At 34.6% G+C, this 14,440-nt stretch overlaps 1 protein-coding gene across 9 annotated transcripts in view; it reads left to right on the top strand.

Moving 5' to 3' along the window:
• EPS8 (epidermal growth factor receptor pathway substrate 8) overlaps window positions 1–14,440 on the top strand; it is a 199,593-nt gene that overhangs the window by 140,521 nt on the left and 44,632 nt on the right. For all 9 annotated transcript variants that reach the window (XM_043882575.1, XM_043882568.1, XM_043882570.1 and 6 more), the window contains 7 exons: window positions 1,647–1,714; window positions 2,757–2,918; window positions 4,715–4,864; window positions 7,745–7,827; window positions 8,394–8,530; window positions 12,075–12,148; window positions 13,501–13,627. In XM_043882575.1, the coding sequence (XP_043738510.1) occupies window positions 1,647–1,714; window positions 2,757–2,918; window positions 4,715–4,864; window positions 7,745–7,827; window positions 8,394–8,530; window positions 12,075–12,148; window positions 13,501–13,627 (801 nt within the window). The remainder of the gene's footprint in view (window positions 1–1,646; window positions 1,715–2,756; window positions 2,919–4,714; window positions 4,865–7,744; window positions 7,828–8,393; window positions 8,531–12,074; window positions 12,149–13,500; window positions 13,628–14,440) is intronic.

Below are 14,440 nucleotides of genomic sequence, written 5' to 3'. Positions count from 1 at the left end.
AGATGTGCCCCTGAATTAAATATTGACTTTTTAAGCATTATCATGGGTTAAGAGTTATCATCAAGTATCCGTTTGTTCATATTTCACATTGATTAATCCTTGGCTGATAATCAGAAAAATTATGGTTGTTCACTCTTAAAAAGGTGTAAATTAAGGTTTATGTTTTGTCATACTGTAATAGAAAATTTAAGGTGAAATCAGATGTTTCTTTTCGGTGACATTGTTTTGGTAGGACCAGATGGATCATACTTCTTCAGATCATCATCCAAACAAAAAAAGAAAGGTAGCAGATGCTGAATGTTATAGTGTGCCTGTTTTTAGTAAATAACTTTCATGCTGCAAAAGCAAAAACAATGTATTGGAATAATATCAGAGTGATGTAATAAAAGGCATATTTATATTCTCACCTAAGGCTTTAAGAAAAATGAAAAGTTGTAACTTTAATAGGTATTGTAAAACCAAAAGTTAACCGTTTTAAAAAATCCTACGTATTAACTTTCTGAGTTAGTATTTTGGTACTTACTTTGCTTTTATGTTCAGCAGAACTTTTCAACTTCTGTTTTAGCAAAATCAGAAAATTTCTATATTACCTGAAACAAGCAGGCTTATATTTGGATAAAAATGTGGTTACTAGGAAAGCTAAGGTGTGTTTATGTGAGAGAGGTAGAGACAGAGGCAGAGAGAGAGAGAATAAATTTTAGTGCTGTAGGAATCTTGAAACTTGAGCTTATTTAACCTTGTATTTACAATAAGGGTGCTGAAATGCAGATTTTGGCCAAAATCAGTCTCCTGCTTAGTGACAAGAGACAAAAGCGATAATCCAAACTTTTCTGCTTCCCACTTAAAGTTTTTTTTCACCATAGGAAAAAAAATTGGGCAACTGCAAATTTACAAATGATCAAGTTGCTTGATTAGAAAGCAACAAGTACAAAATATTGCCGTCACGTATTTTATTTTGGTTTTGCAGCATTTTGCAAAAAAAGAAAGACAGGTTGCTTTTTGCTTTTTATATAGTTGGTGCAGTAACTTTCTACCTAACTTTCTTTTTTTTTTCTGATAGCTTATACCTACAATTCTGAGTATCACATTTGTGTTCTGTATATGTGTGAATATTATTAGAGTTAAATGGCATTGAGTGTGATTGAATCATGTTTTGAATCTCCTCTAACCCGCTCCCTAGTGTGGATATGGTGAAACGTGTGCCTTGCATTATTATTTTAATAATGTAGTCTAACTCATATAATACAGTATCCGTGACAGTATTTGCAGTTCCATTTTTTTCTCAGTGTGTTAAAAGATGAAATTTACAAGCCAGATTTTTCTCTATTCTGGTCAAGAGGACATCCCTGATTAATAGCATCTTTAGATGAAATAGCTTTTTTTCTTATACATGAATAATCTTGTTAACTTTTGGGATTATCATCATTTATGTTGGTCAGATCATTTTTGAATTTCATGTAAGCTTTTGCATGACTTTTTCATTGAATATGAATAATGAGTATTTTCAGATAACCACACAATGGTGACTTGTCAACTACTGTACTTATATATGAGATAGACTAGTTTTAGAGATGGCCATGAGACACTGCTATATGAACTTTAGCGTATTCATGGGTAAATAACAGCTTTTTAAACTTCTTTTCCAGAACAAAGGAAGAATTATGCACGGGACAGTGTCAGCAGCGTGTCAGATATATCCCAATACCGCGTTGAAGTAAGATACTTTGCTGTTTGCTACAATGTAGAATGAAGCTTGAGGGACATAAAAATTGGTAGTAAAATCAGAGCGATGTTTTATTTCATGTCTATGATGTTGTAAATTGGGTTGAAATTTTTCTTTTAGATTTTTTAAAAACAGATGTTAAATATAAAAGTATCTAGTTAATCTGTTTTCATGGAGAATAAATTAACTACTCATTTATCGTTATCAGCCTTTTTTTGGTTAAAAACAGAACAAAGACTTCTATTATGTATTATGGAATCTTCTTGAAATAAGCCTTGATGGTTTTGTCTAAAGTTATTGCAAGTTCTGTTTAAACAGTGGTCTCTCTTTTTTTTTAATTTTCCCTCTGTTGCTGTGTTTTAAGATACTTGCTCTTAATTGGGATCTATTTGGGTGAACTTTGGTTATTTTAATAGAAAATATTGAATTAGGGAATAATTTTTAAATTGCTCCTGTTTTTAGGTTTCTATTTCCTCAAGCATGCTTAATAAAATTTAAAGTTTTGTTTCAGTGGAGTGAATAATTGGACACTTGTTGCAAACTAGAATTGCTGTTGTGCTCTCAGCTACCAGTATCTATAGTTTTCAGGCTGGTTTGTAGACTGCCTTCTGTTGTTCAACATCTAAATAACCAAGATGGAATAAAGTAGATTAAATAAAGAGCATGTTATTTAAGCTGTTTAAAGTTTGTTTTTCTCATGTTTGTCTAGTTCAACAAGGCTCAGTATTAAACAGATTTAGATATTTTAGGATTCAAGGCATCATTTCCTCTATTTATCAAAAACCTGTTTTGACTTTATTATCCCAGTAAGGGTCCCTTGAAGTTCTAAAGTACTTTGTATTGGGTTGGTGAAAAAGTTTGTTTGGGTTTTCAGGTAAGAGGTGTGAAAATCCTGAATGAATTTTTTGACCAACCCAATCTTTGTCTTTCCCCTTTATTAGCTGACTTCAGTTAGGTTAACTTTACAGTTTGCGGGGGAAAATGTTTATTAAGAGGCTGTGTGTGTTATGTTTTTTCTTTTCTCAATCACAAGCACTTGACCACCTTTGTTCTGGATCGGAAAGATGCTATGATAACTGTTGATGATGGAATAAGGAAGCTGAAATTGCTCGATGCCAAGGGCAAAGTATGGACTCAAGATATGATTCTTCAGGTGGATGAGAAAGCTGTGAGCCTGATCGATTTAGAATCAAAGGCAAGTTTGAAAAACATATGCTATTTTATTTTCAAGAAAGTCTAAAAATATTTATGTTTGTGTTAGGTCACATTATTTGAAAATAGGTAAATATTTGGCACCATAAAATACTCTTGTCAGTGAATTTGAAGGGAAAATGTCCTTCTCCATATACTTTATGCATGCAAAATCATGTTTTTAAACTAGAAATAGAGGGATACAGTGTTTCTTTAACCATATATGATGAGATGGAAGAAGTGAGGAAAAAATACGTAGTGCTAAACTAAAACCCCTATAGGGCACTATTCTTTAAGACGTATGTTAATTATATGCTAGGCCAAGCCATATCCAAGTGTTGTGGTTTGAACCCCAGTGAGTGAATTGGGATGAAGGAGTTTGTGTGTATGTGTCTCAACTTCCACCAGGTCAACACCGGGTAACTTTCTTTCACATAGGTAGTCAGGTAAGATGCTAGTGCTCTTAAAAAAAGCCTTTTCTGAGCCCCATCGCCTAGTAGGCATTTGAGTTGCTAAGATAAAGAAAACAAGTTTTTTAATCATGTTAAAGTATTCTGATAGGAGTAGGATGTAAAATTTGCCCTTTCTTTCATCTCATCCATTGCATTCTGTGAGAGACTAATACCCGGAAGCTTCTCTAATCCTCCTAGTTTCAAGTAGTTATAGAGAAGGTATATTATTTAATTTATTTTGAAAGAAAATTGCTATCTCCCTGGTGTGGCTTAGAAATTACATTCTGTTTTAATGGAATCTGCATTTTTTGTTTCACATTTTCTGGGTCCCAAGGACTGAGAGCTTAGAATAAATTTTTCTAATTTATATATCCAATGAAAAAATGTGATGTCTGTGTATATGTGCTATCTGTAATAAAAGTTGTTGTTTTTTTTATGTTCCAGTTATCAGGGATATTGGATTTTGTTTACTTTCAAAAAACCACCATTTCTTCCATCAATTACATCATGACACTGCTTGCTATTTGTGTAAGGCCATTCATGTTAGGATAACCACCTTAAATGTATCTCATTAACAAATAATTCATTATTATTATGAACAGAAAATTCATTTGTTTCAGAAGTAATTATTTGATCTATCAAGGTCTTATTGACATGTCTTTTTATTGGTTAGAGACTATTCAATTTCATATGACCAAATAGCTTAATCATTTCAAAGAATGTATTTTTTAGCAAGATTCTTCTAACCCTGATGTTTGACATTTTTGGTTGGAAAAACTTGTATAGTGAATTTTTCCTTCCAAGAGATTCACTGAAATAAAAAGTGTACAAATGATGTATTATTCTTAGCTTAACATTTGTGATTACTGAAGATAAAAACTAAGAGTATGACTATAATATTCAAGTAAAAACAAAACATAGCAAAACCTTGATATTATAGAGCCACAGGGAGAAGAATACCAGGTAAGATGGAGAATAACTTTGGAAAGAGGCATCAGTTTACCTATTTTTCTCTTAAAGACATCCTCTCTATCCAATAATCTTAGGAAATCAGTAGTACTAATTTCAGGTTTTCTACTGTTTATTAAGAACAGAACCACATTCCTTTATTAAATATTTCCATCTTTTTTGCTCTTTCTCTCACTCCTCCTCTAGCCCAGGATGGTGTCTTTGCTGTCTCCTTGTACATACTCATCCTCCATATTTTCTGTGTTTACTAGTATTCATTTGGTGTTGTCAATGTGGTTTGCATACTTTAAAAATTATTGGTATGATGCCTAGAGCTCTTTGTGGAGTAGGTTTTATATATCCAATGAAAAGTAAGGCAAGTTGTATTTTTGCTTTTTAGAATGAATTGGAGAATTTTCCTTTGAACACCATTCAGCATTGCCAAGCTGTGATGCACTCCTGTAGCTATGATTCAATTCTTGCCCTGGTGTGCAAAGAGCCAACCCAGAGCAAGCCAGACCTTCATCTTTTCCAGTGTGATGAGATTAAGGTAAAAGACTGGTGAATTTTCTCTCTCTTTAAGCAGATGTTCTAGCTTTTGATTACCTCCTTCAATCATATGGCTACTAGATACTAGATTTTTAGTTTCTTACAATTTTGTAAGGAAAACACCTCAGTATCTTCCCTAGGGTGTTTAGGCTAAGTAAATAAAGAGAAGATTGAATGTTGTTTAAAAAATCAGATGCATTCTGTTTATTTAGAAAATGTGCAGATAATACATTAAATTCTTCACTGAGGGACTTGGACTTATAATTAAAGATTGATTCTTCAAAAATCATGCTTCACAGACAATAACCATGTCATGTGTTTTATGCTGTGTTTTATTCTGGCACCAATCACATATCATGGGTTATTGCAATGAAACACTTGGACATTTTCCATGGTACTGATTTAAGGGTTACTGTTCAATTATGTGACTTGAATAATTGTTCAAGTTATGTAATCCCCAAGTCATAATGTGAAAAGAGTTGAGCATAGTTACTGGTAATAATACGCCATATCCTGAAGATTTATATTTCAAAGTACACTGTAATTTTCAAATGATTATAATTTGTGATGCTTTATTGGACATTAGAATTTATCTGAAACCTTGAATCTTTATTTCATGAGTTGATTTCTCTAAAAGGGAAATTGTTTTTAATTGAGTTGATTTTTGCTTTGCCAAGACAGTGATTTACCTCTTGATTGTATGTAATATATACAGGCATTCTTTTTCTTATAAAGAAATGTTGGGAGATTAGCATAAAGTGTCATTTGATCTTTTCTGTAATTCTTTGACATTAAAATATGATAGGTAAATTAAGATTGACTATAAGTAGTGTATTTTATAATTTTCTTTTTATTTCAATTTATGTCATAAATAACTTTCTAAAAATCTTACTTGGAAAGAATTGTGGCAATAGATAATTTGTATAAGTTCATCCGACTTCTCATATGTTGCCTTTGTAAAGTCATAAAACACGTTAAGAATTTTTTTTGCAAGGTTAGATTTATTACATCAGTAAGGATTAAGATGGATATTTTACTCTGAAAACAGTGAAATTTAATTCAAACATTTTAAACTTAGAGCTATGCTTAAAGACATTTAAATCTGCTATATGTCTCAGTGCTTGAAAATCTCTCCCTGGAAACTGTTATTGGACTGAGTGAAGTTTCTGGATTCCAGTTTTGAGGATAAAGGGCTTGCTTTATTTGTTGGGGCATGATGATATTGATGGGTCCAAAACAGATTTACTGAATGCTGTTTTGTCCTGCTTAAAAACTCAAGTGCCACCACACAGCTCTATGCATGTACTCACTGGTGCCATATTCCACATTTGGGATGGATTTTTTTCTTTGCCCCATTAGAAATATAAATGCAATGATGTATGTAGTTTCTTTCGTATGGGTCATCTTGCAACTTCCCTTTTGAGTTTTAACCTTTCTTTATCATTATACAATGCTCCTGCCCACCTCAGTATAAATTTTTTTCTTGGAAATATGATAGCCAACTCCACACCCTGCCCATAGGAAATTCAGGACTCCTAGACATCTTCAATTTTATTTCCTCACATAATAGAAAGCCTTTGGCGTGATGTTTGTAGTGCCTTCCTAAAACTAGGATGTTCTTACCCAAGTGAAGCTGGACTAGGACACGTTAGCATTCTCGTTTAATAGTTGTGTGACCTAGGCCAAATCATCATATGAGTATTCCTCAGTTTTGCTAATTATAAAACAAGAACAGATTATATGATCTTTAAGTGTCACCTCACTTCTAAAATTTTATGATTACCTGTGCCTATGGTAAGGAGTATAATATATAACTATGTATGTATGTGTATATATGGGAGCATCCCTGGTGGCCCCATGGTAAAAGAATCCTCCTGCCAATATAGGAGATGCAGGTTTGATCCCTGGGTCAGGAAGATCCCCTGGAGATGGAAATGGCAAGCCACTCCAGTATTCTTGTTTGGGAAATGCCATGGACAGAGGAGCCTGGCAGCCTGCAGTCCATGAGGTTGCAAAGAGTCAGACACGACTTAGCAACTAAATAACAATGTGTGTGTGAGTGTGTGTGTGTGTGTGTATTTGAGGATAACATAATTAAAGAGAACAAGCAGACATAGGAGATGAATATATCCCAGTAAGAATGTGATATACAGTAATAATCACTGGCTATAAATAAACTTCAGAACCAAACAAACTTCTTAGCTGCTAATCTCACGTTGGTTCCCAAGAAAACCATATCAGACATTCAAGTGCTCTTGTTGGAAGAGTATCAGAAACATCATTCCTTTGGAGAAAGCTAAATTTTATTAACCTAAAATGACAGAATAAAAGGGTTATCACAAGGGTTGTGGCCAAGTGTTGGGGTCCACCTAGTGATGACTTGGGGCTGCCTTAAACTGGGGGAGTGGCTCTGCTGGAACTGAGTTACGTATGTCCATGGTTAATGGGTGCCCAGTGGATGGTGAGGATGGAGGAGGGGAGGGATGCTGGTGCATATGCTGGTACTTCCGATTCCTTCACCTCTTCCCAGGCAGAGGTATTAACCCAGTTACATTTTCAGCATGTGATTATACTTTCAACATATGCAAATCCTTTTTCCCTTTGCTTTTATACAAGTATAGCTTTTTTTTTTTTAATTAAAGGAGTCTGGATGAAATAATCTTTAAAAATTCCTTCCATTTTCAAATCCTTTCATTACAAAGTTCACTGAAGAAAACTACAAGTGTCATGTTTCAAAAGCAGATTTTAAAAAAAGTCACTTTTCTTTTGCATCAAGACATTTATTGATTTGGACAGCGAACATAATCCCTCTTTCTGTTTTAACCTGCATACCAAGATAAAGAAATCCATAACCTCCCAGGTAACTTGTCTTTCGTTGCAGGCAAACCTAATTAGTGAAGATATTGAGAGTGCAATCAGTGACAGTAAAGGCGGAAAGCAGAAGAGGCGGCTTGATGTCTTGAGGTAAAAACATTAAAAGAAATTAAGGGCTAGAATTGGTTTTTATTTAAGTCATTTTTTTCTTTAAAAATTAAAATATTTTCAGCAAAGATATATTATCATGTTTTACAGATTGCAGTCTGTAATCTCAACTCATTTGCTTTCTCAAGGTTGTTGGTGTGTATGTGTGTGCGCATGGCTTTTCTCTCCATAATTCTGGCATTTCTCTGGTATGGCTTCTCCCACTTCTGTTGTCCTAGAGACTCATGAACAAAAGAGTGGCATTTTAAGGGAAGATAGCCTAAGGGAATATAAATAGATACTAGGACTCTAGTTTGGTTAACACCCTTTGCAAATCATAGGAGACCCAGAAAAAAACGTTAAACCTGGTTTTCAGCTGAACTGAAAATGTTCTATACTTTTCATATACATTTATAAATATACATAATATGGAATGGTTAAGAAGTCCTTGTTTTTCTACCCCAAGGCATAGTTCTTGAGGTTAAAGAGCTAATACTTAAAAGTGAGAGAACGGATGTATTATAGAAATAGTGATGGTAAAAATTTAGTTTGTTTTCATCTGTTTTCAGGATGATTTCCAAAACAGATCCTGGTATACCACCTCCACCCAAAGCTCCTGCCCCCGTCCCCCCTGGCACTGTGACCCAGGTGGACGTTAGGAGTCGAGTGGCAGCCTGGTCCGCATTGGCAGCTGATCAAGGAGACTGTGAGTACTTCCGGGGATTGGTACTTATTGAACATTTACTTTGAGTTGTGACCCAGTTCTTGCTTTCGGCCTCTGATGCTGATTTCTAAGCTGAAACTTGAGGTTAGTTTTGTAAAAATACATCTTACATAAAGGAAAGTTAAACCTTGGGCTTTGTAAGATTATTGTCTCTAAGAGTTAAGACCAGTCTTTTAATAAATCTAGTGTTAGAGTCTTTTCTTTTTAAAGCACTCAAAGAGGGAGTTTGACTCAACTAACAATAAAAAGAATGATAATAGAATATTTTAATATACTTAATAGTATAAAATATATTTAAATTAATATATTATACCTAGTATAATATATTATATTTAATATGATATGTTTGATATAATTTTTAATATATAAATGAAATATTTTAATATTTAATATAATTTAGATCAATATTTTTTAATAATGATACCTCAAAGTTCTTTCCATTACTGTTATCTTACCACTGTCCTCTTTTGGACAAACTGTTCATGTTTACAAGGGCAGGATGTCAGGACAGGGGACAGGGAGGTGGAAAAGGGCTAAATAGCATTCACCATCATGTAAATTTACCCAATGGGTCTTATGTCTGTACTGTCATTTTGCCTTGATATTCTTTAAAGCAAATAATCGTACCAAAAAGCATAGTGTAATATATGTCAGAATGTTTCACAATGTCTGAAATTTTTATAATTGGAAAATGCCTTCACATATGTTTAGTCCAGTCTCTTGATTTTAAGGGTAAATAAATTGTGATCTGGTGAGTTTGAATTTGATGGGAGACCATAGTGTCAATTCTTTTACCTCCTAGTATTCTTGCCTGGAAAATCCCATGGACTGAGGAGCCTGGTACGCTACAGTCCATGGGGTCGCAAAGAGTCGGACATGACTGAGTGACTTCATTTTCACTTTCAGTGTGACTACTTAAATCACTTACTCTTTAACTAGTAAAGCATCATTCATAAGAATATCTAGCAGTGTAGTTAAACTACAAAACTTAATTGACAAAATGAGTGATACTGGACTGTCCTTTGAGTCTGGTGAACCAAAATTTAGGCTCTGGGGCAAGCCTACCTGTGTGACCTTAAAAGTTATGCCTCACTTGCAGAATGGGAATGAGTTAAGCTCATATGTTTCTGTGACTCTGAAAGGGAATAATGTATATGATAGTGCCTGGAACGTATAGTAGGAAATCATTTTTGCCACATTGAGTTCATTTTATTAATCACTTTCCATTTTATTTAGACTCTTGTGTCCTTAAAGCTATATATAAGCCCAGCTACCAAACAGATGAAAGAAATCTTTGAAACATCCATTTTTCAAAAATCAAGTAGCATAATTATTAGTTACTGTAACTTTATAACACTTTATATACATTTCCACTTTGTATTTAAAATGCTAAGTGGAATTTTATAGTGTTTTCTACTTCTTGTGTACTTAGAGTATTTTTGCTATTGTTACTCTTTTGGTAGAGATGTGGGTTTTATTTTGAGAGAGGTCAAAATGGTCTTCCTTGAAGTTGAGGAAGGATAAGACATCTTAAGTTTTTTAGGCATTCTGAATAAACCTATAAAAACATCCATCAAACCTATAATTTACAACAACAAAAATCTATTCCCAGGAATTTCTGAGCCCTCATTGTGTGTGTTACTCAGTCATGTCCGACTCTGTGACCCCAGGGACTGTAGCCCACCAGGCTCCTCTGTCTGGAAAGAATACTAGAGTGGATAGCCATTCCCTTCTCCAGGGGATCTTCCTAACCCAGGGATCGAATCCCAGTCTCCTGCGTTGCAGGCAGACTCTTTACAGTCTGAGTCACCAGTGAAGTCCCTCATTAGATGTTGTCTAAAGTACTCTGTACAGTCTCATCTATTAAGTTACAGTTAGAAAAACTTTTCAGAACTTCTAGTTTACTACTAGGTCAAACAGAACACACCGCTTAGCATATGAGGTTCTGCCTGGATCCAGGCCACTTTGCAGTTGAAAGCCCTCTAAGAGGAGTATCTCTGCTCCGCCTGAAGGCTCCAGCTGACTTAGGTTGGATGACTCCTTCTTCGGATCCTTGGCATAGCTCTTGGGGCTTCCCAGGCGGCGTAGTGGTAAAGAATCTGCCTGCCATTGCAGGAGACCTGGGTTTGATTCCTGGGTCTGGAAGATCCCCTGGTGGAGGAGCAAACAGCACCCCACACCAGTATTCTTGCCTGGAGAATCCCATGGACAGAGGAGCCTGGCAGGCTACGGTCCACAGGCCCCAGAGTCAGACACAACTGAGCATGCAGGCACGGATGCAGCCATAGCTCAACCATGACTCCAGAAGAGATCTCTGTAGAATAGTGGCAATTGCAGTGCATTCCTAGTAGTGCCTCAGAATATGAAAAACCCTGAGAAATACTACATATCCCTCACTGTGTCCTCCAAATGATATTTTGGGACCTAGTAGAGTTCCTAATACCTATATTTCAGCTTCAACTTAACTGCTGCCTGGTATACCTATAACCAAGAGAGCAGCCAACCACATGTAGAAACAACAGCTAACTTGCTAGATTTCATATATGGAAATGGTACTGATTAGTCTTAGTTTCCTAAGACTCAGTTATTTTTTTTTCTTTTTTGGTGAATATTCCATTTAAGGGTAAAGTCAGACATAGAGGAGGCAGAGCAGTTTGCAGTATTTTTTGAAGTTCTCTGTATTGAACGTGATGAGCCGTGAGGATCCATCATGAGTTGCGTTTCCATTTAGTAATGATGCAGTTCTCCTGTCCCATCCATCCCTTTTTCTTTCATTTCATCTACTGAGAAATCTTGGAATGAGTATCTGTGTTAATTGAAAGTGTTAATAGTCTCGTAGCTGGAAGGAGTTCAGATAATGATACTGATTAACATCATGCCCTAGCCAGTTGAGCTAACATAATATCTCGAGACTTTTGTTCTTCAATTTGCAAATTCTTGTAGGTATTTCTGCTGTTAAAGCATATAGCTTCCAATGAGAATGAGCCCAACATTGTGGGCTTTAAGCTTAATTACAACTGGAACATTAGAAGCCCTTTACTATCACAAGACCCAAAGCTTTACTATTATCATGATGTTAGAAAGTACGAGAATGAGGAGCTTTAAAACTTAGAACTTAGTTGGCCCGTTTTAAGAAATAGGTGCTTAAAAGTGTGTATATTTTTTCTTCTGTAGGAATTAAAGGGTACTAAGTTAGGGTTGGTTCCACAGGCATCTGACGTTGGAAGAGAGAATAGACGGGAAGTTACAGGGTAAATCAATACCATGCAGATGAAAGGCTGGTACTTCAGTGTCGAGTGTGGTGGTGGGAATGAGTGTCAGCGATAATGGTGGTGAGGATACGTGTCAGAGACGCTAGTGGTGAGGGGCAGGCCAGAGGCGATGAGCATGGCTTTGATTTTTGTATCCCGTGCAAGTGTTTACTTTTGCCAGTGACACTCTTTTCTAGACAGTTTGCACGTCTGGTTATTTATATTGGTATCACTTAAGCAACAGGTTGAAAGATGTATGATTTTCTTTTCTTTAGTTGAGAAACAGAGAAATTATTACCAGCAGGAAGAAACACCTGAGATGATGGCGGCCCGCATTGACAGAGATGTGGTAAGTGAAATAGTCGTCGTTAGATCATTGGCTTTTTCTTTTTTTAGAGAAGAAATATTAACAGGGAAAGTTAAGTTGATTTAAGTAAGGACATTTTGTGAAAACTATATTTTCTCTTTTCAGTGATGGCTATGACCTTTGAATTATTTTTTTTTCTTAGCAATTTTTGCCTTTATGCCAATATTTAACTAGTAGATTATGGCTGTGATACAGCTAGAATATTAACTGGTTTACAAAGGAATTTAAGCTAAATTGTCAAGATTTGAGGGATTCTTCTTTTCTTGTGGCTTGTAATCTATAATTAAAATATCTTTTTAATTTGTCTTCCTGGAATTTATTCTAAAATGTTTTATAATGCCTGAAAGATAAAAGTTATGTGGCATTTCTTAAGGGTAGGTAAGTATATTTTAATACTTTATAAAAGATAAGGCTATATTGATTTTGATTTCTCTATAGTAATTTCCTGGCAAAATGACACTGCCCTATGACATAATTATAAAATATGATGTCAGTATAATTGCTTTTTATACTCATGTTCTGAGCTTATTTGAAAACAAATACTTAAAGGATTTTAGAGTTTGAAATTTAATTTTTATATAACAGTGTTATTTGTTAACACTTAAAGGTTTATTTAATACTCAAAAGCTTATTTAATCTCAGTTTTCGGTCTTTAAAAGAATGTCAAGTTTCACACATAAAAGGAAGTCAAGAAAGACTATTGTATGTATAATATACAGTATATATTAATATAATATATAATATAATTTATAGTATAATTGAAGTTGATCCCATGATCTGTGAAAGCATAGTGCATCATTAATTCTGCTTTACCCTGTAGAAACTCTTATTAATGCCTGTTATTACAGATTATCAATGTGTGTGTTAGGTTATCACAACATTCTATATACCCTTAGTCCTGAAAAATAATATTGTCCTTGCTTTATTAGGAAATTTATTAGAAAAACTGAAATGCTGGTGCTATTCTAACAAACTGTTTCTTTAGAATCCCCCCCCGCCAACTTTATGCGGGAAGAACACAATGAGAAAATTAGAGTAATTGAAAATAGTTAATAATCTGAATAAATATTTTGAATGTTTTCTTTATGATATTGAAAATAGAATAAGGTAAAACTAAATAAAAATGTAAATGTTAGACTTTAGCCACAGGTATACTTAGTTGAATACTTTTTCTTAGAATTAGTGATAAACTTGAAATTTATATGTGGGAAGTGTTCCTTTTTCTTTTCTTTCTTTCTTTCTTTTAAACTTTCTCATCTTCCTTCACGGTGTAAAGCTAAGGCAAAAATAGTTTTCTTCTGCTTTATAGCTTATTCTGTAATTTCTAATTTCAGCAAATCTTAAACCACATTTTGGATGACATTGAATTTTTTATCACAAAACTCCAAAAAGCAGCTGAAGCGTTTACTGAACTTTCTAAAAGGAAGAAAGCTAAGAAAGGTAAAAAGAAAGGGCCAGGAGGTAAGTTGGATTTTCTTAACCTTCTAAAGAACCATTCAGAATGCCAGGGCTAGGCAGAGCTGGCACTTCAGAGTTGTTAAACAGGACTCATTGACCAGAGACCAAGGTCCCTTTTCTGGTCTTGAGAGAACCAGTGATGTAGGCGGAGAGCACAATAAACCTGGGGAATAGCACCTTTGGTCCCAATTTGGCTACAGTAAAGAAAGACTCTAAGACATTCTTCCTAAATTAATTAGAGACTCATTCAATAGTGGCCATCTGTCTATAGTTTTTGTTAGACATTGTAAAGATAATGTCTGTTAAAGAAAGTCATAGCACCATTCTTCTCATATTTAAATTTATTTTACTATAAATATAGAACCTCGTTACTTTGTTAAATTAAAGAATTGACTCTTCTCATTAAAATAGTTAAAAATGTCAATGGATTTTAATTTTTTATCACAAAACTCCAAACAGTATGTTCAGGTCACCTTCAAGCAGTTTTTACATATGCTGCAGTTCAGTTATTTAAAATGACCTCAAGGTATATAAAATTATAATTTTGTAACAAGATGGTATAGATTGAAATATATAAGAGAAGAGTAAATGTTCTTTTCATTACACATGACTTCCACATCTTGCTCTAGTTCTGTCTACATCGTAAGCATATGACAGTAGACCTGTCTTCTAGAAGTGTGTGTGTGGATACACTTTCCCTCATATATTCTGAAACTCAGCATTATGGCTTTCTGAGGTACTTGCTGCTCTTGTACTCCTTACAAAGGGTATGCCGTCTTCTTGGTCATCCAAATTCAGAACCATAGATTTTTTTGT

The sequence above is a fragment of the Cervus elaphus genome, chromosome 22 (assembly GCF_910594005.1).
Source record: "Cervus elaphus chromosome 22, mCerEla1.1, whole genome shotgun sequence".
Lineage (NCBI taxonomy): Eukaryota > Metazoa > Chordata > Mammalia > Artiodactyla > Cervidae > Cervus > Cervus elaphus.
The sequence above is the reverse complement of the archived record's forward strand: the minus strand, read 5'-3'. Positions and strand labels throughout refer to the sequence as shown.